The sequence below is a fragment of the Eutrema salsugineum genome, unplaced genomic scaffold (genome assembly GCF_000478725.1).
Source record: "Eutrema salsugineum unplaced genomic scaffold, Eutsalg1_0 scaffold_20, whole genome shotgun sequence".
NCBI classification, from domain to species: domain Eukaryota; kingdom Viridiplantae; phylum Streptophyta; class Magnoliopsida; order Brassicales; family Brassicaceae; genus Eutrema; species Eutrema salsugineum.
In genome coordinates, this window is record NW_006256828.1 from 646,984 (window position 1) to 668,450 (window position 21,467).

Here is a 21,467-nt window from a genome sequence, read left to right on the forward strand (position 1 = left end):
GCTTTCTTACATACAGCAAACAGTCTCGCAGTACTAATGATAATTTGACAATGTACTAATGAGTATCATCCTAAAAATCTTTTGCTGTCAAAAAATTGCTATTAAGCTTAGGATTTATTTTGATTTTGGATCTTGATGAAGCCTGATGAGACTAGATTTCTCCATAACCAAATTCTTTTTTAACACCTTATCTCACCAAAATTTATGCTTCACAAATCTTTGTCCAAGCAAAAGAAGATTGCGATCGCAAACTAGCTGCTCCAAGGAGACTGTATAGGAATTTTATTTATTTATTAAATCTATGTTTAATCATCGGTGTTTGGGATCTTTGTAGGAAAACTCTCTATACAATTAATTCGAAAAAATTTCGATCAAAAAACAAAATTAAAACCAATAAAATTCTAGAAAGAAAAATACTGTATGTAGCCAAATTATTTTCCATTGAGTCCATATCATCCACTTTAAGGGGAACGAGGAAAAGGTAGGTACTAGGTAGTTGGAAAATTGGCCAATTCAGACCTAAACTTTTGGGAAGTGTTAAAGTTAGGCTTGAACTATTTTTCTGGTTAAAACATACTTAAACATTATAAATATTTGAATTTCATCCGTAATCTATGTGTATTGTGTTTAAATAAATTTCCGTCCATAGGTGTTAACGATCCGTTAAATCACGTATATGTGGCATCAACGTCAGCGATGACGTCGTTTTGGACTTATCAAGTTTAACAAGTAAAATACATAAAGTGATGTCGTTTATATCTTCTTCAACCCTTCGATACTTGACATATCGACGACTTAGGGATTTAAAAATCAAATTCTTCAGTCTCTGGATTATTTTTCGTATTCGATGTCTTCTTCTAGCAGTTCGGGTAAATTAAATATTTGTCCCTCTTATGTGTTTGTTAGTGTATTACGTTGTGAGTAGATTTCTTTTTTCTTTTTCATCCGATAACTAACGTCAATTTTTTTTGTGAAGTAATCTCCTTCAAGCAGCACAGACATCAGAACTTCGGAGACATATCAAAATCCGGGGAGACTATTCTATTGTTGTCCGTATGGATCGAAGGAGGTAATGTATATATAGTCTCTGTTAATTAATTTGTTCTTTATTTTGATGTCAGTGACCCATATAAATCGAATATGTTGTATTGTTGTTAGGATAAAAATCATCTGTTCAAGTGGACAGATGTTTCTATCGTTGAAGAGGTTGAACGCTTTTGACGTGAACTTGAAGCATTGAAAGTAGAAGCCGCCGGATTTAAGAAGGAGATTGGAGAGTTAAAAGCTGATGTCTGTTCCTGCAAAAATGAGATTGAAAAGCTTAATGCAGTCATGAGTTCCATTAAAAATGTGATGGTTAGTGGATTGGTAATGGGTGTGATCGTATTTTACATTTTCCATTAGGATTATCTGTAGTGTTTTTTGCATTTTCAATAACGATTATGTGTTGCTCTAGTCTTTGGCATTGTCATGTTTGAGCCACAATTCGTGTATTGATAATGACAACACAAATCTTTGTCATTGTCATGGTTTAGGTTCGACTGTGTATTGAACTGTTGTTCAAATTTGTTTCATTGTGCAAAATTCTCGTTGTAGAACAAAAAGAAAACCAAAAATCAGAGTAGAAGCAATAACAAGAGTCTCAAAATCCAACCAAATCCGCTGTCCGCTCAAAGAAATCTTCAATGAATCCACCAGATTTTCAAACATGGAGGCTGGACGGCTTATGAGCGTGTTGACCTCTCCTCCAATGTATGTCGTTTCGTTTACCATTGACATCACGAACTTCTCATTGTGATGCACTTGAAACACAGCCTCCTCGGAACTGAAACGAGAGTTAACAGATTTTCAGAGTCAAAAATTATATCTCTTGCCGCAATGATATTAGATAGTGATTTAGAACCAATACCGTATCTAAAACCTAAACCATAAAGCGATCTAATCAAAGCCTCTCATCAAATAACATTATAACTCAAACTCTAAACCCTAGCTAATCGATACAAAAATAGAAAGAAAAAACACGAACTCAAAGTTTACCTCATATCTCCAAGCTCTATGCAATAATCAAAAGCTTACACCACTTCAAAACTCACTTCTCCAAGCCCTAAGTGATGATCGCTCTGTTACTTTGTTTCGACGAAGAAGAAAAGAATATGAAAGGTTGTGTCGCGGGATAGAATTGTTTTCCCCAAGTTAAGGAACAGACGACATCGTTTTCACGTTTTTTCCAAAAAAACTAAAGAAACCTTAAACAACGACGTCACTTACGTGGCCGCCACGTAGACCACAGCTTGACAGAAAACTTAACAGAGTTATGTTGGAAATTGGTTTTAGCACAAAGCATAAATATGGAGTACGAAATTCAAACTATACCAAAGATTAAGAATGCCTTTCAAATGTTAACAGAGTTCAAGTATGACAAAGCACACTACATAATGTTTAAGTATGTTTTAACCAGAAAAATAGTTCAAGCCTAACTTTAAAACTTTCCAAAAGTTTAGGTCTGAATTGGCCAATTTTCCCTAGGTAGTTATAATAAATCTAATCATTTGCGTCAACGCTAAAAATCACCCGACACTGAAAGGTAGGTAGGTCGCTTTTCTCTTCTTACAAAAGTTGATCCAAACCTTTACGCCTTTTGTTCACTATAAATTAAAGAAATCGACTTGACTTTTTTTTTGTTCCTCCTCTAATCATTGCCGCCTCTTTATTTGTTCCCCCAAAACAAGTTTTTATTTTCCTCTGGAAGATCCAAATTCTTATCCTCTGATATCTTCAAGTATTTTGGTAAGTATTTATCTACTTGTGGATCTTCAAAATTATAATCTGATAATCTCAATCTCTTTCCGCTTTTCTGACCAAACGACAATTTGATTTCTATTAGTTTTTTTTGGTTCTCCCCAAGTCGCAATCGCACAACGATCGTCTTCGAGAATCTGTAACGCTTCCTTGCTATCTTCTAAAAAATAAATTCTTTTTTTAGAACCTGCCTAATCTGAATAAGAGAAACCGGTGAATTTCAGACAGTTCTGTTGCTTTGCTTTCTGTCTTTGGTTCTTGTGTGTATCAATAGAGACATGAAGCCTCAAATGATATATGAATCAGCTAAGTCATAAGTTTGTACCAACCAAGGGTTTTGTAGATACTTGTATACTTGGTTCCTTTTTTTTGTTAGTGGTATAGGAAGATCATAATACGATGTTAATTTTCACTTAATGCAATTCCCAATCCTAGAATACATGTTAGTTTCCCAATAAACCTGATGTTAGAATAAGAGCATCAACATATATAACCAGAGATAATTGTTATCTTATCTACCTATTTTGTAGTTAATTTAAATGGTATATAGTCAGTGAGAGTGTCTAGCTTTAAGAGGTTTGATTGTGGAATTTGTGTGTTTGTCTATTTGCTTGCTAGGATTTGCACCCTGAAATGGCAGCCTCTTCTCAAGCTGGGGATATTACCGTAAAGAGGAGCTGCGCGACAACTTCATTCCAGATCTCTTGCGAGCGTTAAAAAGAGATAATATCAAGTTCTTCATAGATGACAACTTGGAGAAAGGTAGACCAATAGATGATCTCCTCAAGATCATTGAGAACTCGAAAATCGTGCTTGCCTTGTTCTCCAAGCGATATCCAGAATCTAAGTATTGTTTGGACGAGCTTCACAAGATGAAGGAGCTCGTGGTGGACCGCAAAATCTTTGTGATCCCTGTCTTTGTCAACGTGACAACGAGACAAGTGAAAAAATTCGAAGGTGTGTTTGGCAAAAAATTCGAGGAGATGAGAGCCGAACATCCACACAAGATCAATGATTGGAAAGAAGCTGTGGAATTAATTTCACAAAGAAGCGGTGTGGTCTGGAGCGATGCTAGGTACGTAATGATTTAGTGATAAATATTTGTTTTGATGCATACTTGGATCTTCAAAATGGAAAATCTCAGTTTGTTCCGTATGTCATTTAAGGTTAAAAGATTCATTAAAAAAAAGAAAAACAGTTTGGTCTACAAATGACACTAAGCCAATTCTGTGTTTGTATTGTAATCTATATATAAATCCTTTTTCAGGCTTCCCAGCCCTGGTCATCCTCGTTATCCCCAGCCATGTCCCAAGACGGACAAATATGTTGTGAGGGAGACTGTTAAGGCAATTGAGGAAGAGCTGATCCAATCATATGGAAGAGCTCCTAAAGAATCAAATGATGGCCCGTTTGCAAACTTTATGGCGTCGATCATTATGGCATTTGGCAGTGGCATCTTGCTACCTCGTATGCTTTTCACTGATAAGGTATTCATCAACATTGCTTTCTGGTTAGTAGCTATTCCTGTTTTCTTTTACGTCGTTCAGATTCCTAAAGAAGACATGAGGGAAAACAAAAAGAAAAAGAAATATTGAAGTGTACGTGTAAACTGGTTTGTCTATAGTTGTGTGTTGAGTAAACAAAAAAAGCTCGTGTGTTTTTTTTTTTATGTAGTTGTGTGTGGCGTGTGTTCTCTTGTTACCCCTTTTCCTCTCTGTACAATTGTGATAATACATTTTCGTTTGTTGAATGATTCACTTATATTGATGATGATGCTCTGATAAATATATAGAACATTAACTTTGTGTTAAAGTAAATTCTTGGCCAAGTTTAATATACCAAGTCTAATAACTTTGAGAACAACAGTAAAACCAACTAAAACTTTGTTTCAAAGTCACCATGAATCACATGATGGTGCAAGGTTGAGCGTGATCATCGCTGAAATACTTGAAAAGGGAATCTGATGCAGGGAACCCTTTGCTCTCGTAGAAATCGAAGGGATAAGGCGCCGGGGCCTTCCTCGTCTTCATCTCTGGCTCCTCGTATCTCACCATCAGCCTCGGTTTTGTCCCCGGGGCTAACCATCCCGGAGGACCCATAGTCTGAGGCAACGTAAATATCGGCATCATCGGCTGTCCCGAGTAGCCGAAACCCGAAATTGGTGCTGGACAAGCTCCAGCATCGGCTGTGGGTGGTGGTCCCGATTTCCCGGGGCAAGCTCCGGCATCATCAGCGGTTGGTGGCAGTTCGTCTTGACGCTCCTCGGTGGCGTAACGCTTAAGCAAGGCCTTGAACTGGGTCTTAGCCTTAGTTGGTTCTTTTTCGTAGGCGTAAAGTGGCGGACTTTGTCCGATTTTTTCGATGGCTTTGATAAGCAGAGGAGGTTCGGCTGTGCCGGAGACCAAAATCAGACCCTTGGCTGGGTCTATGGTTATGGCGTAAACCCCTGCTCATCCATAGACAACCATTAAAATCAAAAACTTGTTGTACAAGGCACGATTAGGTTTGAATTGAAACTAGGTTAATTATTTGACAGTAGACCTTTTACTTCTCGCAGACGCTTCTTGACCAGACAAGGAAAGTCTTGGCAACATTGGAGGTTCATCTTCAGTATGCAAATCTGTAGAAACGAAGGTGATCTTTGGTCATTATTCATATCAAAAAGTATCCAAATCGAAAGATAAACACACTCATACAACCCAAAAACGAATTTATGTATCTTCCCTTACCGGAAAGTCCAAATCTTCCATTGCTGCTTTCTCAATATGCAGAAGCGCGACGTTTCTGATAGAGTTTTTGTCAGGTTTTCTTCGGTGGATATCTTCAGTAAAAATAAAACAAAAAAGACACAAGTTTGTGAAATGTATCTAGTTCGTTTTCTTCTGTCTTCTTCGGTGAAATCTGAAGAAGTTGATTAGATATCGATTTCCGGTGGATTTTTAGGGTTCTTAAAATTTTAGAGGTCGATGTCGAAGAAGTTTGTCGGTTTAAAGAATTTCTTTTTAATTTTTTAAACCGAAAGCGCGAAAAACGACGCCGCTTGATAAGTGTTGAGTATGGAAGTACGAGATTATATTATCCGTGATTTAAGCAACAGAGATATTCTCTGTGATTTTCTCGCGGTACCTTGAGATAACTTGTATGTTACGGGAACAAAAGAAATTAAAATTGCAGAAAGTTTCTTCTCTGATGATTGATTGATAAAAGCAATTAAATTACTTAAAAGAACACTCAAGAGAACACAAGAGAAACTCTATCCATAGAAGTTGCCTCGTCAAAATTGGAACCTCACAAACATCTCAAGAAGCTATTAATAGAGCTACTCAATTTTGTTGCTTTTGTAGATGCCTCTAGCTTAGTACATCATCAAACTGGCAATCTGGTATTGGCTAGTTTCAATTCAAACACAAATGGAAGAAGCATAGGTACACGAAGCCTTTATAATACTCTTGAACAAAGCCATTCACAGCAAATGACTCCAAGCAGGAAGCACCTCTTTTGATAGATATTAAGAAAATCTTGCAATTAATTTGATTGATTCCTTTAGGGATTTGTCGTGTCAATCAATTATAAATCACGACAATTTCGCCCTGTTAATTAGGATTAGATCTTGTTCATTTCTGTGTATATATTTGTGTAAAGAGATGTGAATACAGTCAAGGGAAATTATCAGATTTCATGGTATCAGAGCAAGTTGGCTAACGCCACAGTACCATCTCTTTCCCTGTCACTTTTCTTCTTCTTTCTCGTTCTCTATTTGCTACTCTCCTTCCATCTTCTCTTTCTTCTCTTCTCTGTACTTGTCTCTTTTCTTCTCTCCTCTCCACCTTAAATCAATGGCTCAAGTCCCTGTTACAACTGAGCGAGCGTTTGGTGTCACCAACATCAAATCGCACATCCCTCTGATTCTCGATCAAGACGAACACAATTATGATGCGTGGAGGGAACTCTTTCTCACCCACTGTCTCACCTTCGATGTGCTCGGTCATGTCGACGGGACATCTCTGCCCACCGACAACAACGATCTAGCTTGGAAGAAGCGAGATGGCCTCGTGAAACTGTGGATCTATGGCACCCTTGCTCAGCAACTCTTCCGTAAGGCGTTTCAAACGGGAGGCTCAGCAAGAGACATATGGCTTCGAATTGAAAATCTTTTCCGTAACAATAAGGAAGCCCGTGCCATCCAACTCGATAACGATTTTAGGACTATGGAAATAGGTGATCAATCTGTCGACGAATACTGTCAACGCCTCAAGTCGCTCTCCGATCTGCTCGCAAACGTTGACGCTCCCGTACCAGACCGAACCTTGGTGAGGTATTTGTTGAATGGGCTCAATGAAAAGTTTGATAATATTATCAATGTTATCAAACATCGTGAACCTTTTCCCAGTTTTAAAACGGCTCGATCGATGCTTGAATCAGAAGAATCTCGCCTGAAGAAGTCGCACAAACCGGTGGTGTCTCACTCAGATCATCCTTCCTCCTCCACGGTCTTGGTGACGACAGCACAGCAACCACCACTGGAGAAGAATGCTCCGACCAGATTCTCAAATAACCGTGGCAACAAGCGCAGCAATGGAAATCGTTTTCGAGGACGACACAATTACCAACAGCGACCTCCCTTCAACAATTGGGCTCTTCAAAGTTACTGGCCCAATCCATTTCAACAATGGGCAAAACAATTTGGGCCTTGGAACATGTATCCTCCTGCAGGTCTGTCAAGAGGTGTTTTGGGCTCACGACCAACAGGCCCAACTATGCCATCTGCAAATCTTACTGAACTTGAGCCCACTACAGATTTTGCTGCAGCTTTCAACACGATGACGATGACTGATCCATCAGCTGGGAATTGGTATATGGACTCAGGTGCAACAGCACATCTAGCTTCCAATCCAGGTATTCTCACATCTATTCTTAATCGTAATACCAAAAATTCAGTCATTGTGGGCAACGGTTCAGTAATTCCAACCACCGCTTCTGGAAATTCTTTTCTCACCTCTTCCTCTCATCCTCTTTCTCTTACCAATATTCTGATTACTCCCCAAATTGTTAAAAATCTTATCTCAGTTCGAAAATTCACAACTGATAATTGGTGTTCTGTTGAATTTGATCCCTTTAGTTTCTCTGTGAAGGATCTGAACACTCGGAGAACGCTTCTCCGCAGTAATAGCTCGGGTGACCTTTATTCTGTTCCTATCTCAGCTCACACACCTCCGCCTCACTCCGCTTTCTCTGCCCAATCTCCAAATCTTTGGCATAAGAGACTTGGGCATCTCAATTATGATTCTCTACGTTCTGTTGTTTCTTCTAATTCCTTAGCTTGTAATAAAGACAGCTTGCCTTTGATTTGCGAGGCTTGTCAACTTGGAAAACAAATAAAACTTCCGTTTTCTTCATCTCAAACTAAAGTTTCACATCCTTTTGACATAATTCACTCTGATGTCTGGACATCTCCCTTACCAAGTGTGAGTGGTGTTCGATATTACGTTCTCTTTCTTGACCATTTCACACATTTTCTTTGGGTTTATCCCCTTAGACGAAAAAGTAAAGTTTTTGCTAAGTTTATACATTTTCATACTTTTGTTCAAAATCAATTTCAAACCTCTATAAAATCTTTCCAGTGTGACAATGGGGGTGAATTTAATAATAAAGATTTTCACAACTTCTTTGATTCAAATGGGATAAAAGTTCGATTTTCTTGCCCCCATACCTCTCAACAAAATGGCAAATCTGAGAGAATGATTCGTACCATAAACAATATGGTTCGTACCTTACTCTTTCAAGCAAAGCTCTCTCCCACGTTCTGGGTTGAAGCTCTTCATGTAGCTGTTCATCTTCTGAATATTCTCCCTTCCTCCGCCATTCATAATCGGGTTCCTTACTATCTTTTGTTTCACAAAAAGCCGACATATGACCACTTACGTGTGTTCGGGTGTCTCTGTTTTCCAAATCTCAATCACTCAAACCTTCAAAAACTTTCTCCAAGAACGACGCCATGTCTTTTTCTTGGCTACCCGACTCAGCACCGCGGTTACAGATGTCTGGACCTCAAAACAAATAAAATCATCATTTCTCGTCATGTTGCCTTTGATGAAACAATTTTTCCAGCTGCTACAATTATACCAAATGAACTTTCTCCTTATCAGTTCCTTGATTATCATGAGGAACCTTCACCTCTGTTTCAAACAATTTTGCAAGCACCGCTTCCACAAACGCCTCCTATTGCAATCCATAACCCACCTCCACCTCCACCTCCCACAAATACCATTGCTTCGTCTCAAACAGATGCTTCTGCTCCTTCCATACCGAGTCATCCCATGACCACCAGAAGTAAAGCTGGCATTCGTAAACCAAAATCCATCCTCTCTCTTCTCACTTCATATATTTCTCCTCTTCCAAACAGTACATAAGTGCTTTAAAAGACCCGAATTGGAACCCTGCAATGACTGATGAACATGGTGCTATGATTAAGAATAAGACGTGGAATCTTGTTCCCCGACCTCCAGGGGTCAATGTTGTCAGGTCTATGTGGTTATTTAAACACAAACTAAACGCCGATGGCTCCTTAGCTCGCTACAAAGCTCGGCTAGTGGCCAATGGAAAATCTCAAGAAGCTGGTGTGGATTTTGATGAAACTTTCAGCCCAGTTGTAAAACCTGCAACAATACGAACGGTGCTTCATGTCAGTCTTGCTCGGGATTGGCCCATTCACCAACTTGACGTTGAAAACGCCTTTCTTCACGGTGAACTAGAGGAAACTGCCTACATGTTTCAGCCACCTGGATTTGTAGACGCCTCTGCTCCCAATCACGTGTGCAAGCTTCAAAAAGCTATCTACGGTCTGAAACAAGCGCCTCGCGCATGGAACTCTCGGTTTGCTCGATATGTTTCTAACAATGGTTTTGTGGCAAGCAAAAGCGATGCCTCTTTGGTTGTGTACAGGAAAGGTGAAAATCAGGCGTACCTACTTTTATATGTCGACGACATAATTCTTACTGCTTCAAGCACTGCCTTCCTGCATCACATCATCTCTCTTCTCAAAGCAGAGTTTCCAATGAAGGATATGGGACAGCTAAATTATTTTCTCGGTATTAAGGCTGATTTCAAACCAGGAAGCATTTTTCTAAGTCAAGCGGCATATGCTCTGGACATAATTGCTCGTGCAGGCATGAAGGAATGCAATCCGTGCTCCACACCTGTAGACGTAAAGGCCAAGCTTTCTGCAAAAGCAGGTGATCCAATTGCAAACCCGACAGAATATCGGTCTCTTGCAGGAGCGCTTCAGTATCTTACATTTACGGGCCCGATATCTCTTATGCTGTCAACCAAATTTGCCTATTCATGCATGACCCTCGACATCAGCATCTACAGGCCCTAAAGCGCATCATATGTTATGTTAAAGGCACATATACTCATGGTCTTCAAATCCAAAAGGGTGCAATACACGAGCTTGTTGCTTACAGCGATGCCGACTGGGCCGGTTGCCCGGACACTCGTCGTTCCACATCAGGGTACTGTCTCTACCTTGGTCCCAACCTTGTCTCCTGGTCCTCCAAACGGCAACCGACAGTATCACGTTCTAGTGCAGAGGCAGAGTACAAAGGAGTTGCAAATGCTGTCGCTGAAGCTTGTTGGATACGAAACCTTCTCCTTGAACTAAACTGTCCAATCACCAAAGCATCAGTGGTCTATTGTGACAAGATTAGTGCTGTGTATCTTTCGACGAACCCGGTGAAACACCAACGAACGAAGCACATTGAAATAGACATTCACTTTGTGAGAGAAAAGGTCAAAATGGGTCAGATCAAGGTGCTTCATGTTCCATCGTCGCTCCAATTTGCAGATGTCTTCACCAAAGGGTTGCCAACTTCATTGTTCAATGATTTTCGAGACAGTTTAACCGTTAGAAACCCCAACGCTTCAACTGCGGGAGGGTGATAGATATTAAGAAAATCTTGTAATTAATTTGATTGATTCCTTTAGGGATTTGTCGTGTCAATCAATTATAAATCACGACAATCTCGCCCTGTTAATTAGGAGTAGATCTTGTTCATTTCTGTGTATATATTTGTGTAAAGAGATGTGAATACAATCAAGGGAAATTATCAGATTTCATCTTTATCGCAATCTTCCTAGCCTATATTATCAAAATATCAAATGCTTGTATAGTTAAGTTTTGTGAGTATACATGGAAGCAAATACTGTTGAAATGTTTTGGCTCAACAAACAAAACAAGACATAATTCCTAAAATTATGTAATTAATTACTTTTTTACAAACCTTTAGTTTAGTTATTTTGGGCAAAAAACAATTTAGTTGATCTTATAGGAGTACATTGAAAAACAAATTGTTATGGGTTTTAAACCAAAAAATTTAGGTGATCTTTACACTCACATTTCTCATCGATTCCTATCTGTTCGATTTTATTTCGGAGAAGTTGCATTTTTTCTTCCTAACTTTCAAGTCCTCCTGAAGTGATTACTTGCGGCGGCGAATCAAAGCGACGGTGAGTTCTTCACACTCACATTTCTCTCTCTCTATTGCTTTTGGAATCAATTTTGAAGCTTTGCTCGTCCTTAGACGATAACATCAACAATAATCCGCCGGCGAATCGAATCCACGGTGAGTTCTTCACACCCAGATTTCTCTCTCGTGTGTACGTCTATGTATGTGACTTAAATCGACTTTTGGGAATCAATTTTGAAACTTTTCGCATATGATTGTTTTTGAAGCTTAAGGGTTTCGTTTCTCGAGATGGGTTGCGATAGAATCAGCGAATTGCCCGATTTTCTGCTAACTCAGATTCTCTTAAACCTTCCGACCAAAGATTCCGTTAAGACAAGCGTTTTGTCGAAGAGATGGGAGTTTCTATGGCTAAGTGTTCCTGGACATGACTTAAAGGTCAATGATTTCCCTCGTCGTGGCAAAGGCCTCGAGAGCTTCATCGACAAGTTTCTGGATTTAAACCAAGAAACAAGGATGCAAAAGGTCAAGATAGAGTACAAAAAATCTAAAGACGAACCACTCATGGAGTGGATTGCTACGGCAGTTGATCGCGGAGTTCAACATTTAGATGTTGAGACTGATATTGGTCCTAATATGCCTCATAACTTTTACAAGAGCAACACTTTGGTCTCTTTAAAGCTCGTAAGCATAGGAATCGTGGACCCCGAGTTTGTGGTTTCTCTACCTTGTCTCAAGATCATGCATTTAGAAGAAGTTGGGTATGAGGATGAGCCTTTGATCACAGAGAAGCTCATCTCAGGCTGTCCTGTTCTTGAAGATCTTACAGTGATCAGGCTTAGTCTGTTTAGTGACGTTCTGCGATTTCTGCGCGTGAGGTCTCAGACTCTTAAAAGCTTTCGTCTTACGTTTAAGTATGGTCTGTTTAGTAATGCGTTTTCGGTTGAGATTGATGCTCCAAGACTTGAGTATCTGAGTTTTAAAGATAACCAATCTGATATGATTGTAATCAAGAACCTGAATTCTTTATCCATGATCGATATTGATACTGATTTTATGGTCAAGTTTGGAGCCATTCTTATGGAACTCAATGATCTCAATTATCTAAGGAAGAGAGATACTATCCGTGATTTTCTCACCGGGATATCGAGTGTAAGACATATGATTAGCAGTGTCAATTGGGCTGTCCATGTCCAAATGGGCTTGTCCAAATGGACATTTTTATTTTCTGGATATTAATGGTCCACACCCAAATAGAACCAGTCCAAATAAGATCAAATCCATTTTGGACCATGACCAATTGAACTGTCCATAAGTCCAAATAAAACTATTTTCAAAATTACTTCAAAAAAAAAATTCAAAACATGAGTTTAACGTAATTGCAGCAAAAAAAAGAAATTCAGCTTACAAAATACAAGTTCAACTAAAACATTGTCATAAAAAATATAAAAGGGATACAGAGACATTAATAGCTTCTATGTTGTTCGGAAAAGATAGACATTAATAAAAAAAGATAGACATTAATAGAAAAAGATCTAGAGAAAATTACATCAACTACTCTGAGTTATGATGATTATGCAGCTACCTTTCAAAGTGAAACCCTTCTTTTCGAACCTATGCAGCTATAGATCTTGGTAAGAATCTGTTTTGAGGCTATGCTTTGGCTGAGTAAGAACACTGTTGAATTATTGTCAACTGTGCTTGTTCTTTCCATTTTTTTTTGTTTACAGGACTTTGCTGTTTCGGCGCAGCCAGAGGAAAGTGAACTTAGCTATGTGCCTCAGTGTTTGTCATTGACTCTGGAATGTGTTGAGATTAAACAACTGATCATGAAGGGAGAAACTGGGATCAAACTAGTGAATTACTTTCTTGAGAATTCAGCAGTCCTCAAGAAACTGACTCTGAGTTTCACAGGTTCTCCTATGACCATCCAAGAGCTAGATTTCTTCAAGAGTCTTCTTACGTCCACAATGCTTTCTCCCAGATGTCAAGTTTTCATTTATTGAGATATCTTCAGTGTAGGGATTTTATGTTTTGGAAAATGCAGTAAGGACTTTGTATACGTTTAACCTACTCTCTAAATCATTGAGTTGATCATCGCTTTTATTAATCGTGATCTTCAACATCTAGATATCTGTGGCTTTATGGTGCTTTAAATCTGACATTTCATGCCTCTGGACGTTTTGTAATTAAGAGCAAGACATTGGTGTCCTTAAAACTCGAAAAACTACAAAACATTCAGCTGTGAAGTCATCATTCATTGACAATGTTTCTCGAAGATCAATGTAGGTCATCTTTTGTTATGATGAAATTGCAATTTCGGCCTTAGCATTTTCTAGGCATTGGTGTTGATAACATTAACTGTGTAAGTTGTGTTAATCTCTTCACATTCTGATGATTGATTGATAAAAGCAATTAAATTACCTGAAAGAACTCTCACACTCTATCCATAGAAGTTGCCTCGTCCAAATTGGTACCCCACAAACTTCACAAGAAGCTATTAGTAGAGCTACTCAATTTTGTTGCTTTGTAGATGCCTCTTGTACATCATTAAACCATCAAACTGGAAGCATCTCTTTATTGCAATCTTCCTAGCTGATATTATCAATGTGGCAAATGCTGTATATTTAATTTTTGTGAGCATATTGTTGGCATTCTTCATTTGTTCTTAGAACACTCAGGTTTGTTTGAGAAACTCTCTTGTTCTCACTCTCTTTTGTTTCTCCTTCTTCTCTCACTCTCTTTTGTTTCCTCTTCTTCTCTAACTCTCTTTCTCTCTAGTTCTCTTGCTCTGTTTCACTCATTAATATTGTTTGTTTGTTTGTTCTTAGTGAAAACAGGAAGAAGCTTAGAGAGATAAACATTTAAAAACTACATTTTGTTATTTGATCAATCGATATTTTTCTTACAAAGCACAACACACATATATAGCAGATTTCTCTAACTACTACTTCCTAACTTTCATCATTCATACACCTTAAGTCTTATATCTAGGCTGTCACACACAAGCCACACTACACTCACTTAGACTCTAGCTACTTAAGACCTTAACAACTACTATTTGACTATTATAGCAACTCTAACTGCTCTAACTTAAGCTTAATCATTTCAACACACACAATTCACAGGCCTATTACTCTAAACAAGAAGCCCAATTCATTTCTCCAGAGTTGACTTTCCTTGTTCTTCTCTGATTCTTTCATTCACGAGACATGACTTTTTCTTCTTCATTTCTTCTTCTTCCTCTCGTTAATTTCTACTTTCTATTTTGCAGGATTTAATCAAGGATCAACATTCAACACATATATACAGGAAAGCAAACACTATTGAAAATGTCCTGGCTAAACAAACAAGACTTAATTCCCAAACCTATGTAATTTACTTGTTTACAAACCTTTGTTTATTTATTTTGGAAAAAAATAACAATTTAATTGATATTATGGGAAATAATTGTAATGAATAACCAAACTAACACTCGTATTTGCAAAAATAACCATATCCTGTAGATGACACTGTAGCATTTTTTTAAATACAAGAAAATCCCTACAGCCCTACAAACCTAAGGACTCTATTTACATGTATCTATCATCTCTTTTTCTCTTTACTCTCTTTATTCTTTTTCCTTTCTCTTTTCTCTCTCTTTCATCTCTTTATTTTCTTATGTTTCTACTATTTATTTTTTTCACCTTCATCTTATTCTAGATCGTCTCCTCAAAAAGAATATTTCCCAATAATATAAAATCATCAAATCACCATCACCAGATCTGTTTACTGAAAAACCAGATCTAAAATTTACTAGATATGATTAAAGCTTGTGAAAATTCCAACTCTGATATAAACTTCCAATCAAAAATTAACATTGGTTTGATTTCACACCGATATAATCATCCCTGACTTCTCCATTGTTGATCAAAATTCCTTTTTTGACTTTTTATGAGAAAAACCAACTCCGTATTCAAAATGTCATAACAACAGATGATCCTGTCTTATTGTAACCAACAGAGTTAGTGTGTATCTAGCTGAATTACTCTTATAAATTTATTGTTAGACTGCTAACATATTATATATAATGTTATATATATTTGTAGCATACTAACTACAAAAGTAACACCTTTAACAATCTATATAGTTTATTATTGTTATCAATCTAACATATTTTTTACCTAGTAAATTATAATGTTAGACGTTAATTTATATGTAACATGCTAAATATATCAATAACATATTTAATCATCTATATAAGTCATTATTGTTATCAGTCTAACATATTATTTACCGAGTAAATTATAATATTAGACGTTAGTTTAAAATGTAACGTGTTAAATATATTAATAACATCTTTAATCATCTATATAACTCACTATTATTATCAATCTAACATTATTTTTGCCGTGTAAAACATAATATTATATATAAATTTATATATTTATATATAATATAATAATTGTTAATCCATAACAATATATGTAACTCGTTATTATAATTTATATTTGAAGTTATATTTGGAATGTATTGTGTGGATGAGATTCACCTAATGTAAATTTGGGCATATTTTTTTTTATACCTACGAAAATTTTAGGCATCCTATGGAATGATTTTAGCCACAAAACAGATTCATATGACAGATATTAAGAAAGACAAAATGGTATTTACTGATAACCATCAAAATAGTGTTTTAAGTTTTTCGTGAGCTCATAGTCATTTTTGCAAATTCCATCAGTTTTGGTTATTTATTTAATTCGTAGATGTTCTACGGGAAGTATATTGGAAAAAAAAAGTTATGGGGTTTTAAAAAAATCAAGATCGACGGTTAGTTCTTCACACTCATATTACATCATCCTCCTTATAAAAATTGATCTTATGTTCATTTATAATTACGAGAGGCTAATTTTCCTCAATAAAAAATGGACAACAAAAAAAATCCCTTCTTTTGTGTAAACAGTGTCGATTCCCTATCCGTTTGATTTATTTCAGAAAAGTTGCATTTTTTCTTCCCTAATTTTTCAGTCGTGATTACTTGCGGCGGCGAATCAAATCGACGGTGAGTTCTTCACACTCACATTTCGGTTTGATGCGAGTGTACTCTTAAGGTATATATATACTCTTTGATGCATATATTAATAATAAATCTTTCTTTAATTCTCAATGATTGATGTATCCATTTATCTACTCTTGTAGGTCCTCTACCTATATTCTAAATTTGGAGGATCCCCAAATTCCTTAACTTATACCGTTTGGACCCTAGGTTCTCTAGCTCTATGTTACAATTCTTGCCAGCCTTTCTTGAGAGCTGCCCAAATCTGAAAAAACTTATCTTAGTAAGAATCTGTTTTGAGACTATGATTTGGCTGAGTAAGAACATTTTGGAATTTTATTTTTAACTCTGCTTGTTCTTTTTTTTCTTTTTCTTTTTTTGTTTGCAGGACTTTTCTGTTTCGGCGCAGCCTGAGGAAAGTGAACTTAGCTATGTGCCTCAGTGTTTGTCATTGAGTCTTGAATCTGTTGAGATTACACAACTGATCAGGATTAAGGAAGAAACTGTGATTAAACTAGTGAATTACTTTCTTGAGAACTCAGCAGTCCTCAAGAAACTTAAAGTGAGTTTCATAATCTATCCTATGACCATCCAAGAGCTAGATATCTTCAAGAGTTTTCTTACGTCCACAAAGCTTTCTCCCAGATGTCAAGTTTTCATTTATTAAGATAACTTCAGAGTAGAGATCTTTTTGTTTTGGAAAATGCAGTAAGGGCTTTTGGATCATCGCATATTCGCATGTATTAATCTGATTTTCCACATCTAGATAACTGTGGCTTTATGGTGCTTTAAATCTGATATTCCATGCCTCTGGACGTTTGTAATTAAGAGCAAGTCATTGGTATCCTTAAACCCAAAACATACCAAGTTTGTTGTTTCTCTGACTTGTCTTAAGATTCTTCCATCATGGAGAAGCTTGTCTCATGCTGTCATGTTCGCGATGATCTGACCATGGTAAGGAACATTGATATGATAGTGTATTGTCTCTGCGTGAGAACTCTCAGCCTTTGAAGATCTTTTTGTTTAAAGTGTCAAACAAAGAATCGACCTAGTGGATTCCAATCAAAGTTTCAAACGCAATCACTTTCAGACAAATCAATCACATATTTGGAACTTGCAAAACCAGGTGAGTTAATAACCTCTTAATTGACCTCTCAACTCACCATCCTTTACATTTTAACGACTTTAATTGTATGAATAAAATTATCATAAATGAGAGTTTTTGGAAAATATTGACTTAAAGGTCAATGCTTTCCCAAACTTCCCTGACGAAATCTTCCCGAACTTCATGGACAATTTTCTCGAGTTCAATAAAAAATCACGAATGCAAACGTTCAAGATAAAGTTTGACGAATACAACACCTATGGCGATCGATTCAGAGAGTAGATTAGTACATTAATTGATCGCGGGATTCAACATTTAGATGGTGAGACAGATATGGTTCCTTTTAACAGAGACTACATGCCTCCGAAATTAATGTCAAGTTTGGTGGATTTAAGCAAGAGAGATACTATCCGTGATTTTCTAATCGGTATATCGAGTGTAAGACATATGATCATCTCTCAGCCTACTCTTGAGGTATATATATTTACATTTGTATTTGATGCATATATGTATCAAGAAATGTACTTTTGATTCTCCATGATGTTTCATTTTTTTTTTCTCTCTCTTCTTGTAGGTTCTCTATTGGTATTTACGAATTGGGATAGATTCCCAAGTTTGATAACTTGTATGTTTTAGAAGCTGTGAAGTCATCATTCATTGACAGTGTTTCTCGAAAGATCAATGTAGGAAATCTTTTGTTATGAAATATTGCAAGTCGGCCTTAGCATTTTTCAGATATTGGTGTTGATAATATTAACTGTAAATTGAGTTAATTTCTTCACTTTCTTGTAAGAAGTGATGATGATTGATGATGAAAAGCAATCAATTTATAAAAACTACGTTAAGAAAGATTAAGCAGAACAATGTAAACTGAAATATGTCTCTAAGTTGACAAAGTAAGAGTTGGATCGCTGTGATTAAGCTGAACAATCCAAATTGGTTGCTAAGTTTGCTAACTACACCACCAAAGCCTGGACAAGAAATACATCATGAAGTATGGCCTCCACCAAAAATGTGTAAGTTTTGGAGGAATGTTCAGTCTCCAAATTGCTTGATGAAGAGTTGTTTGCACATTATTAGCAGTTCTGGTCAGAGGGACTTGCTACAATTTTACATCATCAAATCATCAAGCTAGAATTGGTTGGCCTTTGCACGATTATTACAGGATCTTGAGCTTGAAACACCAATGGAAGCAGTTGCATAGGCACTTACTGTGGTGATCTCACGTTGAATTTATGGCACTCTTCAACAAAGCCTTTCACAGCAAAACATTCCAAGCTGTAAGCGGCTCTTCCCAGCTGATATTCTCAAAATATCAAAAAGTTTGTATGTTTAATTTTATGAGCATATGACTGGATTATGGCTAAACAAGCAAGATGTAACTCCCAAAAAGTATATAATATTCTGGTCTATAATCTTGTAATCTTTAGTATATGGGATATATGATTTTAGTTAGGAAGAGTTGTGACTACTCATACACTCGTCTCTTCGCATTCATTTTTTTTTTTTACTTGTCTCTTCGTATTCATAACGCTATAAAAATTGATCTTTATGTTCATCTATAATTACGAGAGGCTAATAAAAATGAACAACAAAATCGCTTCTTTCGGATAAACTGTGTCGATTCCCTATCCGTTTGATTTATTTTCAGAAAAGTTGCATTTTTTCTTCCCTAATTTTCCAGTCCTACTCAAGTGATAACTTGCGGCGAATCAAATCGACGGTGAGTTCTTCACACTCACATTTCGGTTGCATGTTTTATGTATTTGATTTTGGAATAAATTTTGAAGCTTTGCTCCTCCTTAGGCGATAACTTCAACAATAACCCATAGGCGAATCAAATCTACGGTGAGTTCTTCACACCCAGATTTCTCTCTCGTGTGTACGTCTATGTATGTGACTTAAATCGACTTCCAAGGTAGATTTTGGAAATCAATTTTGAAACTTTTTTGCATATATGATTGTTTTTGAAGCTTTAGGGTTTGGTTTTCTCGAGATGGGTTGCGATAGAATCAGCGAATTGCCGGATATTCTGCTAACTCAGATTCTCTTAAACCTTCCGACCAAAGATTCCGTTAAGACAAGCGTTTTGTCGAAGAGATGGGAGTTTCTCTGGCTTAGTGTTCCTGGACTTGACTTAAAGGTCAAGGATTTCCCTAGTCGTGGCAAAGGCCTCGAGAGCTTCATCGACAAATTTCTGAATTTAAACCAAGAATCAAGGATGCAAAAGTTCAAGATAGAGTACAAAAAATTTGAAGACGAACAACTGGTGTGGATTGCTACAGCAATTGATCGCGGAGTTCAACATTTAGATGTTGAGACTGGTATTGGTCCTGATATGCCTCATAACTTTTACAAGAGCAACACTTTGGTCTCTTTAAAGCTCGTAACCATAGGAATCGTGGACCCCGGGTTTGTGGTTTCTCTACCTTGTCTCAAGATCATGCATTTTGAAGACATTGTGTATGATGATGAGCCTTTGATCATAGAGAAGCTCATCTCAGGCTGTCCTGTTCTTGTAGATCTTACAGTAATCAGGCGTACTGAATTAAGTGACGTTCTGCGATTTCTGCGCGTGAGGTCTCAGACTCTTAAAAGATTTCGTCTCACGTTTAAGTATCTTCTGTTTAGTAAAGAATATTCGGTTGAGATTGATGCGCCAAGACTCGAGTATCTGAGTTTTAAAGATAACCAATCTGATCTGATTGTAATCAAGAACCTGAATTCTTTATCCATGATCGATATTGATACTGAATTTGTGGTAAATTTTGGAGGCAGTCCTTTGGAACCTGAGGATCTAAGGAAGAGAGATACTATCCGTGATTTTCTCACCGGGATATCTATAGTAAGACATATGATCATCTCTCAGCCTACTCTTGAGGTATATATAATTATATATATACTCTTTGATGCATATAATAACAAGAAACTGTCTTTTCATTCTCTATGAGTGATGTATTTATTTATCTCTTCTTGTAGGTCCTCTATGTGTATTCTAAATTGGGACCAATCCCCAAATTCCCTAACTTATACCGTTTGGACGCTGCACTTTCTAGCTCTCTGTTACAATTCTTGCCAGCCTTTCTTGAGTGCTGCCCAAACCTGAAAAACCTGATCTTGGTAAGAGTCTGTTTTGAGGCTATGATTTGGCTGAGTAAGAACATTGTTGAATTTTTGTTTAACTATGCTTGTTCTGTCCATTTTTTGTTTTTGTTTTGTTTTCAGGACTTTGCTGTTTCGGCGCAGCCAGAGCAAAGTGAACTTAGCTATGTGCCTCAGTGTTTGTCATTGACTCTTGAATCTGTCGAGATTAAACAACTGATCATGAGGGAAGAAACTGGAATTAAACTAGTGAATTACTTTCTTAAGAATTCAGCAGTCCTCAAGAAATTTACTGTGCGTTTCACAGATTCTCCTATGACCATCCAAGAGCTAGATATCTGCAAGGATATCTACAAGAGTATTCTTACATTCACAAAGCGTTCTCGCAGCTGTCAAGTTTTCGTTTATTGAGACCAGGATAGAGATCTCTTTGTTTTGGCAATGCGTAAGGCTTTTGTGTACGTTAAAACTACTCTCCGAATCCCTATGTATGTATGTTTGTAATTAAGAGCAAGACATTGGTATCCTTAAAACTCGAAGAAGTACGTACCAAGTTTGTTGTTTCTCTGACTTGTCTTAAAATTCTTCCATCATGGAGAAGCTTTGTCTCATGCTGTCATGTTCGCGATGATCTGACCATGGTAAGGAACATTGATATGATAGTGTGGTTTCTCTGCGTGAGAACTCTCAGCCTCTAAAGATCTTTTTGTGTAAGTGTCAACAAATAATCGACCTAATTGATTCCAATCAAAGTTTCAAACTCAATCACTTTCAAACAAATCAATCACAGATTTGGAACTTACAAACCAGGTGATCTAATATGCTCTAAAGTGACCTCTCAGCTCACCCTCGTTTACATTTTAAAGACTTAAACTGTATAAAATAAATTTATCATAATTGAGAGTTTTTGAAAAATATTGTCCAATAAATGTGTGTTTATTCACTTTCTTGTAACAAAAACTAA

At 37.0% G+C, this 21,467-nt stretch overlaps 3 protein-coding genes and 1 pseudogene across 5 annotated transcripts; 3 read left to right on the forward strand and 1 right to left on the reverse strand.

Moving 5' to 3' along the window:
• Window positions 1–2,680: 2,680 nt before the first annotated feature.
• On the forward strand, window positions 2,681–4,442 carry LOC18016286. Its single transcript, XM_024155310.1, has 3 exons — window positions 2,681–2,787; window positions 3,418–3,874; window positions 4,067–4,442. The coding sequence occupies exons 2-3, from the start codon at window positions 3,672–3,674 to the stop codon at window positions 4,392–4,394; spliced, it is 531 nt and encodes a 176-aa protein (XP_024011078.1). The 5' UTR covers window positions 2,681–2,787; window positions 3,418–3,671; the 3' UTR covers window positions 4,395–4,442.
• A 261-nt stretch (window positions 4,443–4,703) lies between these two features.
• On the reverse strand, window positions 4,704–5,549 carry LOC18016287 (heavy metal-associated isoprenylated plant protein 42). Its single transcript, XM_006398073.1, has 3 exons — window positions 5,529–5,549; window positions 5,341–5,419; window positions 4,704–5,245 (listed from the first exon to the last, which is right to left on the reverse strand). Exons 1-3 carry the CDS (start codon window positions 5,547–5,549, stop codon window positions 4,704–4,706), a joined length of 642 nt encoding a protein of 213 aa, XP_006398136.1.
• Window positions 5,550–11,261: 5,712 nt separating this feature from the next.
• On the forward strand, window positions 11,262–17,683 carry LOC18016289 (annotated as a pseudogene).
• On the forward strand, window positions 16,285–21,073 carry LOC18016290 (F-box/FBD/LRR-repeat protein At2g26030). 3 transcript variants are annotated; one of them, XM_024155208.1, is made up of 5 exons: window positions 16,285–16,302; window positions 19,208–19,249; window positions 19,375–20,282; window positions 20,381–20,521; window positions 20,627–21,073. In XM_024155208.1, exons 3-5 carry the CDS (start codon window positions 19,398–19,400, stop codon window positions 20,912–20,914), a joined length of 1,314 nt encoding a protein of 437 aa, XP_024010976.1. In that variant the 5' UTR covers window positions 16,285–16,302; window positions 19,208–19,249; window positions 19,375–19,397; the 3' UTR covers window positions 20,915–21,073. The 3 variants fall into 3 exon arrangements, with proteins under 3 accessions (XP_024010976.1, XP_024010977.1, XP_006398139.1); XM_024155209.1 differs by lacking the exon at window positions 16,285–16,302 and adding an exon at window positions 18,983–19,124 and having other exon boundaries at window positions 19,381–20,282; XM_006398076.2 differs by lacking the exon at window positions 16,285–16,302 and adding an exon at window positions 18,989–19,124.
• The last annotated feature ends 394 nt before the right edge of the window (window positions 21,074–21,467 follow it).